The sequence below is a fragment of the Clinocottus analis genome, unplaced genomic scaffold (assembly GCF_023055335.1).
Source record: "Clinocottus analis isolate CAN_PGR_092001 unplaced genomic scaffold, fCliAna1.0.p SCAF_6, whole genome shotgun sequence".
In the NCBI taxonomy this organism is placed as follows: domain Eukaryota; kingdom Metazoa; phylum Chordata; class Actinopteri; order Perciformes; family Cottidae; genus Clinocottus; species Clinocottus analis.
Window position 1 is genome coordinate 13,126,815 of NW_027176218.1, and position 14,111 is coordinate 13,140,925.

Sequence of the window (14,111 nt, forward strand, 5' to 3'; positions counted from 1 at the left end):
CAAATGTGTTAATCAAAGGGAGAAATGTAGGTTGAACAAATGTGTTAATCAAAGGGAGAAATGTAGGTTGACCAAATGGTAAATAAAAAGAGTGGTGAGGTTCAATGGACTGGAAACAATAACCGCAGATTTATTTTTGTTGTGAGCTTTTAATTTGACTCCGTCACCTGCACTGGTTTTAGTTTTATGATACACACAGTCAAAGTTTCACGGCTTGAGCTCAAATATGTAAATGGATGTAAATGATAGGCCACACACAAACACACACACACACACCCACACACAATGTTCAAAATGTGTGAAGATGAATGTTTCCTTTAGGCAACAATGTCCTGCGTACGATCCACGAAGTTGGGGAAATGATGACTCAGATTATGATGAGTCGAGGTGTGCCACACAGCCTCCCCGACTCCTCTCCATCCTTGCGTTACGGAAGAGGACACTTCCTGCCGGACAATGAGGACGTCATGGTGATGGACACCAAGCTGAAGATCATTGAGATCCTGCAAGTAAGCACCACATACTGCATCTACTTTAAGTTAATTCTGGTGAAATTTGGCCTTCTAAAAAATAAATTTTTTGTTTCCCCGTTAGTTCATCCTCAGTGTGAGGTTGGATTATAGGATCACATACTTGTTGTCTATCTACAAGAAAGAGTTTGGGGACAAGACCGTATCTGCTTCTGCTTCCGTGAATGAGTTGATCCCAGTGACACGTGCGACTTTAATTTCTCTTAATCCAAATACTAAAATATTCTTTTTACGTTCTAAATAAGGTGTTCACTGTCCTGTTGATCATCTTCTTTTGTCTTCAGCTTCTGAACCAGACATAGATGAGATTGCAACCAAAGCAGAGAGCATGTTTGCAGGGAGGTAGGTGAAGCTGTGCTTGAATACAACCAAACATTGTATACAAGACATAATTACATTCATAAAGACTATTTTTGAATGATTTTCAATGATGCATCTGCGAAACAAACTCCTATCTAAGCTTAGTTGTGATTTCAGCTCAGAATTAAGTGCCGTGGAGCTGGACGATGAAGGCGGCAGGACGTTTTTGAGGGTTCTGATCCATCTCATCATGCAAGATTACCCCCCACTGGTCTCTGGCTCGCTGCAGCTCATCTTTAAACACTTCAGCCAGAGAGCCGAGGTCCTGCAGGCCTTCAAACAGGTAGCGACACAGCCGTTAAGCTCCAGCATCCGTTTGAATTGGGGCGCTCTCCAAAGGACCACACGGCTGTGGTTGTAAAATGTCTCACGAGAGCTTCCTCAACTGGAATCTAGCTCACATTTTACCAACAAGCAGACTTTCCAAAGACTTCTTGGCAGAGATATGCTCTCACGCACATTTGTTCTTGTAATATCTTTATGTCTGGTTTATTTCTCATTAAGTGTGTGCGTGTCTGTGTGTTATTCAGGTCCAGTTATTAGTGTCAGAGCAGGATGTAGAAAACTACAAGCAGATCAAGGCCGACCTGGACCAACTGCGTCTGACTGTTGAGAAGTCAGAGCTGTGGGTAGAGAAAAGCGGAGTCTACAGCAGCGAAGACCTGGGGGTCAGGCAGGTCCAAGAACAGAACATTGAGGTGCTGTACCATCATTTATTGCTATCTGGCATCAAAAAGCAGATAATATAATTTCAGATTTTAGTGTGATGTTTATTTCTCTGCAGGAAGTTCCTACATGTATCTTAAAGTTCCCATCGATCATTCAGCTGCACTGCAAATGGCTTCTTTGTTTGTTGTTATTGTTAATCAAAGATGCGAGGGCGAAGGAATAATAAATAGTAATAGATGTTGCAGCCAAAGATAAACCTTTTGGAGTGAACACAATAATTGTGGAGCTTAAACCTTCGACAATTGAACTGTTTAACATACAAGTACATTGAAATGAATAAATCTGAATTATTACTTTGATTTACTGAAGGTTTTTATTCATGTATGTGTCCGGTCAGGAGGTTGTCCTGAGCCCAGTACAGGATGGAGATAATAAACCTCAAATTGACAGCAACAAAGCAAACAACTACAGCATCGTCAAAGAGGTGAGCTCCATGTCTTTAGATGCAGTTTTATTCATCTCTTTTTGGTCTGCAGTGTAACTGTAATACATATGTGTGTCTGATATTTAGATCCTACTGAGACTCAGTAAGCTATGCTATCCCAGTAAGAAGAGTCGTGTGCAGCAGCAGAGGCTGCTGAAGAACATGGGGGCCCACACAGTAGTGCTGGACCTGCTGCAGATCCCCTACGAGAAGGTGAGTAACAGCCAAAACAGCCAAATGAATGACTCGTTATACTTGATGTTAACTCCTGAAATCTTTGCACATCGTTGTTTCTTGTCGTTTCTTACATTATGTCTTACAATCTTTTGTTTGCTTGCTTCTGCTTATGCACAGAGTGATGAAAAGATGAATGAAATCATGACCCTGGCACATACGTTTCTGCAAAACTTCTGCAGAGGAAATCATCAGAACCAAGTTCTGCTCCATAAACACCTGAACCTCTTCCTCACTCCCGGGGTACATTGACCTTGCTGCATATTTCTGTTATTGATGATGTTAGATGAGGTGCAAAACAAGAGCAGCCTGACAGCAGGAGAGTGATGTGTTCAAATGTTGTATTATAGTTGTGTTTGTTTCTTTTCCTGTTATGCAAATGAATCAATATACTGTTATAGGGCTACTCTTCCTCTAAAAGACTGAATCATATCCCCCATATTTAACCAGTTGCTTGAAGCTGAGACAATGCATCACATCTTCATGAACAACTACCAGCTGTGCCATGAGATCAGCGACCGTGTGGTCCATCATTTTGTCCACTGCATTGAAACGCACGGAAGACACGTTCAGTATCTGAAGTTCCTGCAAACTATTGTGAAAGCAGATGGGAAGTATGTGAAGAAATGTCAGGACAAAGTCATGACAGAGGTGAGATCAAAGGTTTTCAGATGAAGACGTTTGTACGTTTATTCATGAGTTGGTATAACTGTAAACTTTCCTTTGGGTCTCTGTTTGTGTGTCCAGCTGGTGAACGGAGGCGAGGACGTGCTGGTGTTCTACAACGACCGCTCCTCGTTCTCAGTGCTGCTGCAGATGATGGGCTCCGAGCGAGAGCGGACCGATGAAGATGGCGCTCTGGCCTACCACAACATGCTTGTGGAGCTACTGGCTGCATGCACCGAGGGCAAGAACGTCTACACCGAGCTGAAATGCAACTCTCTGCTGCCGCTGGACGACATTGTCAAAGTGGTCACTGATGTCCACTGTATACCAGAGGTAAGCCTGGACGAGTCAATGGTGCGGATCCGCTTTGTTTTGGTGCATCTTTGGGTACATTGTTTAGTCTCCTTTATCTGAAAGTAACCTAGCATCTTATTTTTTTTATCCCCCAGGTCAAAACTGCTTATGTGAACTTTGTGAATCACTGCTACGTGGACACAGAGGTAGAAATGAAGGAGATCTACACCTCCAACCATATCTGGAAGCTCTTTGACAACTTCCTGGTGGACATGTCCAGTGTAAGGCTCCGTCAGAGTGCTACGCTGTATGGGTCATAGATACATTGAGGCCTACTCCTTTTCTAAATCCATTCACTCACTGCTCGTGCAGAGAAAAAGGTAGCGGTGCGATGTTAGGACGAGCTTGTTCAGAAATGTTTGTATTTTTGTATTTAAGGTGTGCAACACTACCACAGACCGTAACCATGCAGATCTGGCCCTGGAGAAGTACGTGACAGAGACGGTGATGGCCATTGTCAGGGGTTTCTTCAGCTCGCCTTTCTCTGTCAACCACTCCAACCTGCAGGTACTGTTTTTCACTGGGTGAAATGTGCCGGCAGAAGCAGGCTCACTTATGGCATGTCCAAATCCTTTGCCAACTTTGAGCTACTTTACTGTAAAGTTATTTGATGGCAGACTACCACTTTTACTGCACCATCACCTGGGACCTCCCTGTCTTATTGCAGATATTTGTTTACGTATTTGACAAACGTCAAGCAGATGCTTGAGGTGTTTTATGCAGAAGTCTGTACTGATGTCTCCTATCAGACACATTATTGACGTGTTCCCGTCAGGATTATCTCTGTCTTTCTACACTCATGCCACTTAAAAAAAATATATATTCTCTGCTCTCTCTCTCTCGCTTTCTATCTCTCTCATGCTCTCTTCCTCTCTGTCTTTCTCTCTCCCTCCCTCTCTCTCCCTCTCTCTCTCTTTCTCTCTCCCTCTCTCTCCATCTCTCCATTAAACAGACAAACCAGTCTGTCTTCATCAAGCTGCTTCAGTCTTCTTTCAGGATCTACAACTGCACCTGGATCAACTCTGCTCAGAAGGCGAATATTGAGGGCTGTATCAAAACGCTGGCTGACGTTGGTGAGTGTTGATACTCTGCTGTCCAGTCTTTCACCAATAGAGGCATTGACTTATTTAATAAAATGCAAATCACTATTAATAGTAAATGTATGTATTGTGTTGATTTTTGTCCACAAAATCCCACTGTCATTCAAGCCTTTTGTGTTCTTCCCCAGCTAAGGCACGGGCCATAGCCATCCCAGTGGACCTGGACAGTCAGGTCAACACTTTGTCTCTGAAGGTCCACAGCAACATGGTGCAGCGGGCAGCCAAGGACTGGAGAATCTCTGCTCGCACACGACCCCGCAAGGAGAACCTGGGTGGCCCTGACTACAAGAACATCATTGAGAAGCTCCAGGTGCTGTTTTCTTTAAACAAGACTCGGAGTCTACAGCCACACTAGCGTCTCTGAGACTTCACGAAGGCTCAGCAGAGTGTTGAGCTTAATGCTAAAGTGTCGAACAAATTACATTTTGACCTCATGGTGGTGCTAGATATAAAGTTCAGAATCATTATTATTTCTATCATCTTGAAGACGACATGGAGGAAAATACTCAATTGTATGTCAATCCATCCAATGTTAACATTTCCCTTCACAACTCAAATTGGCAACCTCATACTCACAATAGAGAAAACTTCAAGTTACTAGGTCACATCCTCCGGGTACCAAGCCTATGTGCACAAACCTTCATGGCAGCAAACAATTGTTGAGATATTTCAGTGTGAATCAAAGTGGTGGGCTACCATCCCTAAAGCTGTGCTGCTAGAGCGGTTAAAGAAAATACAGAAGTGTTTACATTTAGTAGTTCATGGGGGCTTTTCTAAAAGTTTCCTTGGCAGAATCATTCTCTACAGGGGAGCCTTTGATTGAGCCGTTCTGTGTGTCTGTCTGTGATGTACAGGGGGTCGTGTCCCTTCTGGAGGAGCAGTTCAGTCCGAAGGTTCAGGCAGAGTTTTCTGTGCTGGTGGATGTTCTCCGCAGCCCAGAGCTGCTGTTTCCGGAGGCCGCTCGGCTACGCTGTGAGAGCGGAGCTTTCATGTCCAAGTAAGTCACACAACCTGTGTAGGACACAAAGAGCACATTCCTCACTTTTGAAAGCCTGGAGGCCTCACATAGAGCGTTAGTGTAGCTGCAGAGAAGAGCGACAGCATGGAGGACATTTAGGTTTCATTTTGGCAGAAGTTGATTATAGCTGTTTTTTATTTATTACTGATATTTACTTCAGAATTAGAACCATTTATTGACATGTATGTTTTCACATACAAGGAACTTTTCTTGGCGGTAGATGCAGAACATTTAACAATAAACAGTGCAATAAATGAAAGCATGAATATTTACAATTTAAATCTATATTTAATTAAATCTTTGTTGCCAAGTTAAAGATTGGCAGGTCAGTATAAGTAGGATTAACTAAAACCTTCACAAATTAGCTACTGTTATGTATTTTGTAGTTGTGGATGCTTTGGAAAGTCAAGAATATTTACAATATATATATTTGAAATGATAAACGTAACATTGCGAATACCAATATTTAGCTTTAAAATAAACAATAGTAAATATATAAGGAAAGAAATGTAAGTGTATTCTGTCCGTGGTCAGTGAACTACTCAAATTAACATGTTGGATATTTCAAAATATATAGTTTGATACATCAAACCTCTAGGGCTGCTGTTGCTCTGCTTCTGCTGTTGACCTCCCCGCAGAGCAGAACCAGGAGATTTCACCTGTGGTGGTCAATAAAAAATATCTTTGAATTTGGAACCAGTGACTGCATTGAGGACTCAAGTTTAAATGACACAGTACCTATCGTTTCTCTCTGTCAGACTGATCAAACACACCAAGAAGCTGATGGACAAAGAGGAGAAGCTGTGTATCAAGATCCTGCAAACACTTCGAGAGATGATGGACAAGAAGGAATGCTTCCAGGAGGCTGTGAGTACTTGACCCTGCTTGGGGAGACTGTCACAGGAAATCGGCGTTTTCCTTATTATTCAAAATTCCCAAGCAAAATGTATTGGTTTCTCACAATCTCCCTGTTGCATAGAACAAAAAAAACAACATTTTCTGTGGATAAAGCCCAATCTTTAAGCGCTAGCAACGCTGTACCATCAGCAGTGCGGTGTTGTCCTGTTTTCTTCCAGGTCTGTCGGCCTCGAGCCCAGACTCCCCTTCATCAGTATGCTGTGGGTCTTTCTACGTTGCATAAGACAGGAAGGCACTTGAGGACACACTCGCACAGAGGGAGAATAGGTGGGAGGAAGTAAGGGAATGAAGAGGAGGAGGAGGAGGAGCAGGAGGAGGGGGGCATGCACCAAACAAACAAATCAATACTGCAGCGAGTATGGGGAGGGGGGGCATATCCTGCTGCTCAGCCAGGAGCCTGGAACGTGAATGACAAGAGTTGGTAGAGGAGACTGAAGGAGATGTGTGTATGTTTGTGCACACCGAGGGGCTGCAGGGCGAGGGCCAAAAAAGTCAGGTCTGTAATCACCTTTGGAAGGTTTAGGAGAGTTTGTTCCAGCTGTGTGGTGAGAGGAGGTGACACTGTGCAACTCGCTCAGCACAAAATGAGCTGCTCAAGTCAGACAAGAACAACCCCAAAACATCCCCGTTGTTTAGAATTCCTCACAACTAGTATTGAACTAAATGTTGTCCTGCAGTGAACTGGGAGAACGTTTGTGTCGCTGCCTCTGACCATGTGGAATTTGATGCAACATGATTATTAATATCGACAATGCTGTCTCGAAGGCTTTTTTGGCACCACAAGCTCACTTGTTAGAACATACAGTATGTATGTATGCTCCTTTACCCTTCCTTTCAGAGTAATTGCAATAGTAATATTGTCAAGACTACCTTTCTTTATATGGTATCTGCCAGCAAGTGTCACTCACAGCTTGTTGAGGAGTCAGTTTTGTTTTCTCTTCTTGCGTTTGCATCTTGTGCCAGTCAGCAAGCTGTTTTTTTTTTTTTCTTCAATTTTTTTTTCCGAAAGGCAAATGATTCAACAGTTTTTCGGAATAAGACAGAGGATTTTAAAGTGGAAAAACAGTCACTTTTTAAAAAAGCGGCTCCACGCATTCGAGCAGCCAGACAGTGCGGTAACGATATGTGAAATGTCAGTTTGTGTAGGTGTGTGTGTGAGTGTGCTCAAGCATGTATTTGTGGCCTCTCTTTGTCATATCCCTGTAGCCCTGAGCGTGGAGCTGCAGCCTCACCGCACAGGAGAGCGAGAGAGAGAGGGAGAGAGAGAGAGTGGGAGAAAACGATTGATGGAAATAATGAGAGAGGGAGAGGCAGACAGACGAAAACGGAGGGAGAGAGAGACAGAGTGACAGCATAGGCAGCAGAGGTTGGTGGCTCCCCTGGGGTGCAGTGAGTGGGTGGAGGAGAGTGAGAGAAAGAGATGGAGGGAGAGTGAATGAGGGAGGGAGGGAGGGAGGGAGGCAGCCATGTGAGGAGCCATGTGAGTGGAAGGGAAAAAAAAAAAAGTGGGCAGCGGCTGCAGGGTGAGGGATTGGAGAGAAGCGGAGTCTGCTCAGTCCATGAGGAGACAGGGCAGGGGGTGCACTTACGTAACAGCCTGCAGTGCCTGAGCCAGCGTCACGTGGACCATCACGTTCTCCCTCCCTCCCTCCCTCCCTCCTTACTCTCGCTATTCTGTCCGCTCGCTGCCTCTCTCTTCCTCCTTTGCCCCCTCCATGCTTTGTCTCAGTCCATCGCATTCTGTCTGCCCGCCTGAGTTATTTTCTATCTCTCTTCCCTCCAGTCCCACCCAGGCTCTGCTCTCTGTTTGCCTGGGTCATGCCAGGAGCGCTGGTCGGGCAGCGGAGGGAAGATCCATAGCGGCCACAGTATAAAGATGTGTTGGCTCTTACTGCTGCACTGCACTTTATTGGCTGTCAGATAACGGCATATCCATAAATGTTTTTGCTCCCACTTGCCCTCAAGATGTCTTTGGTGAAAGGTTTTTTCAGGATAGTAGACATGAAAGAAGGATACTGAAAGAAAGAAGGATACTGTAGCATACATATTTACATGGGAGAAGAAATGCATAAAGTACCATTATAGACTTATAATTGTATTATTATATCATCTAATGCAATTTTGAACTTGTAGAATAACGCAGGAGTTATTCTATACTTGTCTGATTGTCAAATGACAGGAAAAACCAACAATGCAAACATTTGTCTATCAATACTTTCTGACTTCCCTACCCTGTCTGGCTACTTGGCTGCAAGCACATTTGTCACCACTGAAGATGAAAATCTTTAAAAGTGGGTCATAAATACATAGTATATCAGTACATCAGAAGTTTTGTACTTACTAGTGAAATATTTAGATATAAAAAGAAAAGAAAAAAGTCAATAGTATATAAAAAATGGCTAAGTCATTTCTTAAATCACATGGGCACTGTAGTATTTCACAAATGTTAGTCAAACAGGACTGAATTATACGTTTATTGGGGATGATTTTCCACGGTGGATTAACGCATGTTTGATGCACTACTGAGTATTTAAAGCAGATAAAAGAAAATTAATTGTGTAGATGGAAATGCCACCATGGTGCTCCAGTGGCTAAGGCGCTTACAATATGCTATGTTTCCAATGTCCCCAGTTTGATTCAGAAACTCAAAGTGCCCCCAAAATACTTTAAAAAATGCCACTAGCACTGTGTATGCCAATGTGTATGCTGTGGACAACTTTGACTCAATACGCATGGACTCAAGTTAAATGCAGTACTCGTGTTCATCATGATAACGGTGACTTTTTATTGTTGTGCTTTTTGGACAACATAGACGATTCATAGTATAGAGCAACAAGTCACATCAAGGTTTGGATACTCCTACAGGACTTATAGTCGTACTTTTTGTTGCTAATGAGAAAATATAGAATCCCTCTCGACTTATCCTGTTTTTTAATTAATCTTGTGCTTATTTTAGATTTTGTTTTCTGTGAACACATGAATGCATGGTGTGCTGTCATGTGTATCTGCATGTCAGTGTCTTGTTCACAGATGATTGATTTATATTACATAACTAGCTTTTCACTCTCACACTCTCCTCCCTCTCTTTCGCACTCATCCCTGTCATTTACACGCTCTCTGTCCGTCCTTTTTTCTCGTCCTGTCTCTCTCTTTCTGCCTTGCTTGCCAAGTTTCACACCACCTGCCCAAGGCAAAGCAGATTTACAGATTACCACCCTCTTGATACTAAGCGCATCACACGGATGCATGTAGACGGAAAGCCTCGCTAAGATGCACACGCATGCACACACACACACATGCACAAACACTCCTAGGCATGCGATGCCATGCTGGCTGTCCCTGCGTGAGCTCATTCTGCAGGGTTTTCCCGTGTTCTCGGTCTACTGATGGGAGTAGTGGAACATGGCTCAGGTTCATCCACATGCAGCGGGTCACGCAGGCGGGCAGAGACTGGATGAGCTCACGGATACTCTTATGGTTTGACCTTTTGGCTGGATTCAGGCTGACACAGCATGAGTCAGAAAGTTGTAGTTAGTTAATCTTGATCTGCAACCTGAAGGCCTTGCATCTTCATAACTATTCATCTAATGCCAAAAATGTATTATAATTTGTCTATTTAGAACATTTGAAATGTGTCATGAATGTTTTACGACCTGTTCCTTTCTTCCATCCTTCCTTCAGTCTGGCTCTCACTTTCATCGGTCAGGTGTCTGTTAGTTGGGTATTATGTTTTGGTTTCCACGGCAACGAGGGATTAGCACATGTTGTTTGTCTGTCTGGTCTGGCCGTGACTCGGCACGGGAAGCCGCTGTACCCTGTGTAGAAATGCCCTCAGACCAGGAGCACGTTGCCTGCCTCAGAAAAGAGACGCCCTGGAAAAAAACATCCGTGAAATTGTGATAGTCCTTGACTTCAGGGCCTCGTGCATCTGTGGGCTCCATGAATGAGATTAGTTGTCATTGTTAACAGTGTTTTGTTACAGTTCATAGTGCGTTATTTGAATCTGATTGAGTGTGAGTTAGGTTATTTGTGCTCATGGAGGCACATGACAGGGACAGGATGAATGAGATGATGTGCAACTTGTGTTCGCACACAGCTGATGGATGAAATAATAGAAGCACCTTTAGAATAACATACAATGACTCTGTAGTAAATACAAATTTAGTGAAGAATTATTTTGTCTACTTTATGTGACTATTCTCTTTTTCAACACAGTTTTCCTACTTTTGACATTTGCTGTACATCATCATCAGCTGAGACTTTCCCCTTTCCACATTACATGATTAGCACGAGCTTGTTAGCGAACAACGATCTGGCCTTTGTGACCCTCTGAGTTCCTTTATGATGCCGCGGTAACTCATTTTTGAAACAAGTGACACCGCCATTAAAGCTGTAAATTTGTATTAGACTCCCTTATCTAGACCATTTAATTATGAATTGACATTGAATAAACACTGGAAAAGGATGTCATGTAGAAAAAAGTCTATTGACAACATGTGTCTGTAATCAGGAGTGGATGCTCACAGACACTGATGGAAAAACGAACTCCAGACTACAGAGATGATTCAACATCTCTGATGGAAAAGACTGAGTCTATAACCGCACGAGTGACCCTGTGAGGCTGTACTTGAAGGCACAGCAGTGCCTTGAGCTAAATGCTAATGTAAGCATACTGACGTGCCCAAAATGACAACGCTAACGTGCTAATGTTTAGCAGGTATGACATTTACCAAGGTCACTGTTTGCTAATTAGCACTAAAGTACAACAAGCTTTGCTATAAGATGATCATCAACCAACTAGGCAAAACATTATTTTGATAATAGCAACTTATACCATTATATTACTATTTTATCACATTCATCCTTTGGGAGACATGAATGGCAAAACATTAAGCGGTTTTTGAGACATTCAGCTCAAAACCAAAATACTGTTAACCTCCTGGTGACATCATTAGGAAACATTATCTGGTAACCATGAATATCTGTCTAAACCTTGTAGGTTTCAAAGGATAAGTGAAAACTTTGAACTGCTGGTGACGTGTGATAAAAATTCAAGTAATTGCAAAATCTCCAACATCATAGTCTTCTTAACAAACAACACAATCTGCACTTAACAATGTTACTGAATCACACGTGACACTTCCACAGTCAACACGCCAGCTAACGGTCCAATGAGCGTTGTTTACGCTGCTGGTCTTGTATTTCCCTGAACCGACTCTCACCAATTGCTCTCACATGTGGGCTTAATTTGTTTTTCCTGATATGGTTGTTTGTGTGGTCAAAACATTTCATGTCCTGTGAAATTGCAGCTTGAAATTATGGCGCCACGTGACTCATCTCCCCGTGCACGAGTGTGTCTGACAGAGTTTTATCAGACGCGTATAGCATGCAAGAGCCTTTTGCTGCAGAGCTACCTGTAGTGACTGTAGGCCAGGAAACGGTTCATATCCTGCAGAAAGGGAGATAATTGGATAGAGAAACATGAAATGATTCTGTTTGCCTAACTCTAACTTAATTGAGCGGCATCGCTTAGCACAAACCAGCATTAAAGTGCATTAAGAATAATTAACTTTGTGATTAACAGTAGTACCGTATAACTCACTCTGGACATAGCCACAATTTTAGAAATCAGGAGTTAAAACCACCACCACACATTCAGTTATATTTCTAAGCGAAATACATTTAAATGGAGCAGTTATTTCAGGGAAATTGATGAAAACAATAACGACTTATAAAATATAAACTCTTAACTACAATACTGTCCCAGAACTTTTTCTCTGTATAATAGTACCATATTGCATACTTCGGCATATGAACATATGAATGTCTAAATTCTAAAGTCCTCTTTATGCTGTCAGGTGTTAAATTCTGGTGGAAAAATATCAAATGAGTAAATATAAACACTAAAATCTGCCTGAAAAATCTGGGCGTTTTGTGCTGAAAAATCTTCTGCAATACGGCAAAAAAAACAACTAATTCCCAGAAAAATACAGATGAAATGATCTAACTATCATCAATAGCAGCTACAGCTCTGTCTGTGTCCTCACTCTCTCTCTCCATGTTCCCAAAGTGCCTGTGCTAAAACAGCAGGATGTGTATGTGTCTTGATTTCCTGATTTTGTCCTATTCATGAAATAACTCCCTTGGTAAGAAAGCCTGCAAAGCCACATTGATATGGATATGTATTATATTACAGACGACTCACACTTTAAGCTTTTCATTTTCCCTCCAGTTCCAAGCTGTGGAGGAGCTCACAGACTCCTGAGAGACATATAAAGTATTTGTTAGATAACATGCAACACATGCTTTTATACCGTGCTTTTTCAGATAGCGTTTCAGTTTGATTTGAGGTATCATGTGCGAACTACAACAACAATTAGCGATAGCATTTCACTTTAACACTCCAGGCGGAGCAAAGTGTGTTGACAACGGATTCTGCTGGGACCGAAATGTTGCTCCTGAATGGTAAAGTTGCTGGGTGTTGCTGGGTGTTGCTCGGCCTTCACATGGCCTTCGGGGAAACTCTTTTTGTACTCTGTCACAGTGTACTTGATCAGTGTTCCCCACTATTTACAACAGACACACGCCCAGAGTCCTCTCAGGTTTCTGTTGTGCGAAAAAGTAACACAGAAAAGAAAACGATTGCCCCCCACCCGCCTGATTGTTTGGGCAGCATTCTCCTCCTCGATGTCCTGAGTCTCTGCTGTAATCAACCTTGTCTGACCTGAGCAGCTCAAGCCTCCCCCGTCCATTCCTGGCAGGGCCTGTCTTGGTTCACAGCTGCTGCTGCCCTCCGCTGACTGTGAGAGTTATTAGACCCCCGAAAGAAGCATAGGGCAGTCTTTGTCTTTTTCTCGATGCGTCTCTTCGGAGTCAGAGAGATCCGCAGACAGCCGAGCTGCGATGTGGCTGTGGGAGGGAGGGGAGCAGAGGGGGAGCAGAGGATGCCCGAGGTGGGGATCGGCAGCTCATCCCCAGCTCGGACACCAGAGCCGCAGTGTGGCGTGCCGGTGCACATTTTAAAACACCACGACTGTCTGCTCCTCGCCGGGTTTTGTTTGTTCCTCTCCTCCTCTCCCTCACCCCCTCTTCCCCTCCCTCCTCTTACTTCTGTCAGTTCTTCTACCTCTATTTCTATCTCTCTTTCTTACGCTCTCGATGCTCTTACATCACCTGACTTGAGTTTTTTCTCGTCAATGCAGCAGCAAGCAGATGAGTCAGGCTGGGCTGACTCTCCTCTACCATCCTGCCTCCTCTTTCTCTCTCTCTCTCTCTCTCACGCTCTCTCTCTCTCTCTCTCCATCTCTCTGCAACCCTACTCAGCAGACTGCATCGCCCAGAAGGGAGGCGAGCAAGAGCAAAAACCTGTCACCCCGACTCTAGTATCAACTTCCCTCATGGAGTGTTTCTGTCACTGGTGTTTGAGTTCAAAACCATCACGTCCTCTGTCAGAAAAGGGAAATGTTAAGTCAAACAGGATTCCTTCTGCAATCAGTCAAAGAGCGTGCATTTGGATGCGCTGACCGAGAGAGTGTAGTACTAGAGTTTGTAGTTGCACTGAGATTGTGTCCTTGCATTACTGTGTGGGAATTAGAGAGGCTAGCTCAATGAATCCTCACCTTCAGCTCGAGAAGTGTGCGAGTGTCTGTGTGTGTGTGTTTATGAGACAGCTCAGCCAGACAGTGCAGGCAGACAAGTGTCTCTGCTGACTGCAGATGAGATGGAGTGTTTACTGACACAGGCAGCATCAGCCGCACGTGCTCCTCCACAATCCTTCA

At 43.5% G+C, this 14,111-nt stretch overlaps 1 protein-coding gene across 1 annotated transcript in view; it reads left to right on the top strand.

The window, feature by feature from the left end:
- The window catches only part of itpr2 (inositol 1,4,5-trisphosphate receptor, type 2), a 50,608-nt gene that overhangs the window by 15,992 nt on the left and 20,505 nt on the right, over positions 1 to 14,111 (top strand). Inside the window, exons 22-37 of the mRNA XM_068602402.1 lie at positions 322 to 509; positions 595 to 715; positions 815 to 872; positions 1,008 to 1,173; positions 1,421 to 1,588; positions 1,957 to 2,043; positions 2,131 to 2,256; positions 2,398 to 2,520; positions 2,728 to 2,928; positions 3,025 to 3,276; positions 3,393 to 3,518; positions 3,676 to 3,804; positions 4,250 to 4,370; positions 4,526 to 4,707; positions 5,252 to 5,394; positions 6,174 to 6,282. Of these exons, the coding sequence (XP_068458503.1) occupies positions 322 to 509; positions 595 to 715; positions 815 to 872; positions 1,008 to 1,173; positions 1,421 to 1,588; positions 1,957 to 2,043; positions 2,131 to 2,256; positions 2,398 to 2,520; positions 2,728 to 2,928; positions 3,025 to 3,276; positions 3,393 to 3,518; positions 3,676 to 3,804; positions 4,250 to 4,370; positions 4,526 to 4,707; positions 5,252 to 5,394; positions 6,174 to 6,282 (2,300 nt within the window). The remainder of the gene's footprint in view (positions 1 to 321; positions 510 to 594; positions 716 to 814; positions 873 to 1,007; positions 1,174 to 1,420; positions 1,589 to 1,956; positions 2,044 to 2,130; positions 2,257 to 2,397; positions 2,521 to 2,727; positions 2,929 to 3,024; positions 3,277 to 3,392; positions 3,519 to 3,675; positions 3,805 to 4,249; positions 4,371 to 4,525; positions 4,708 to 5,251; positions 5,395 to 6,173; positions 6,283 to 14,111) is intronic.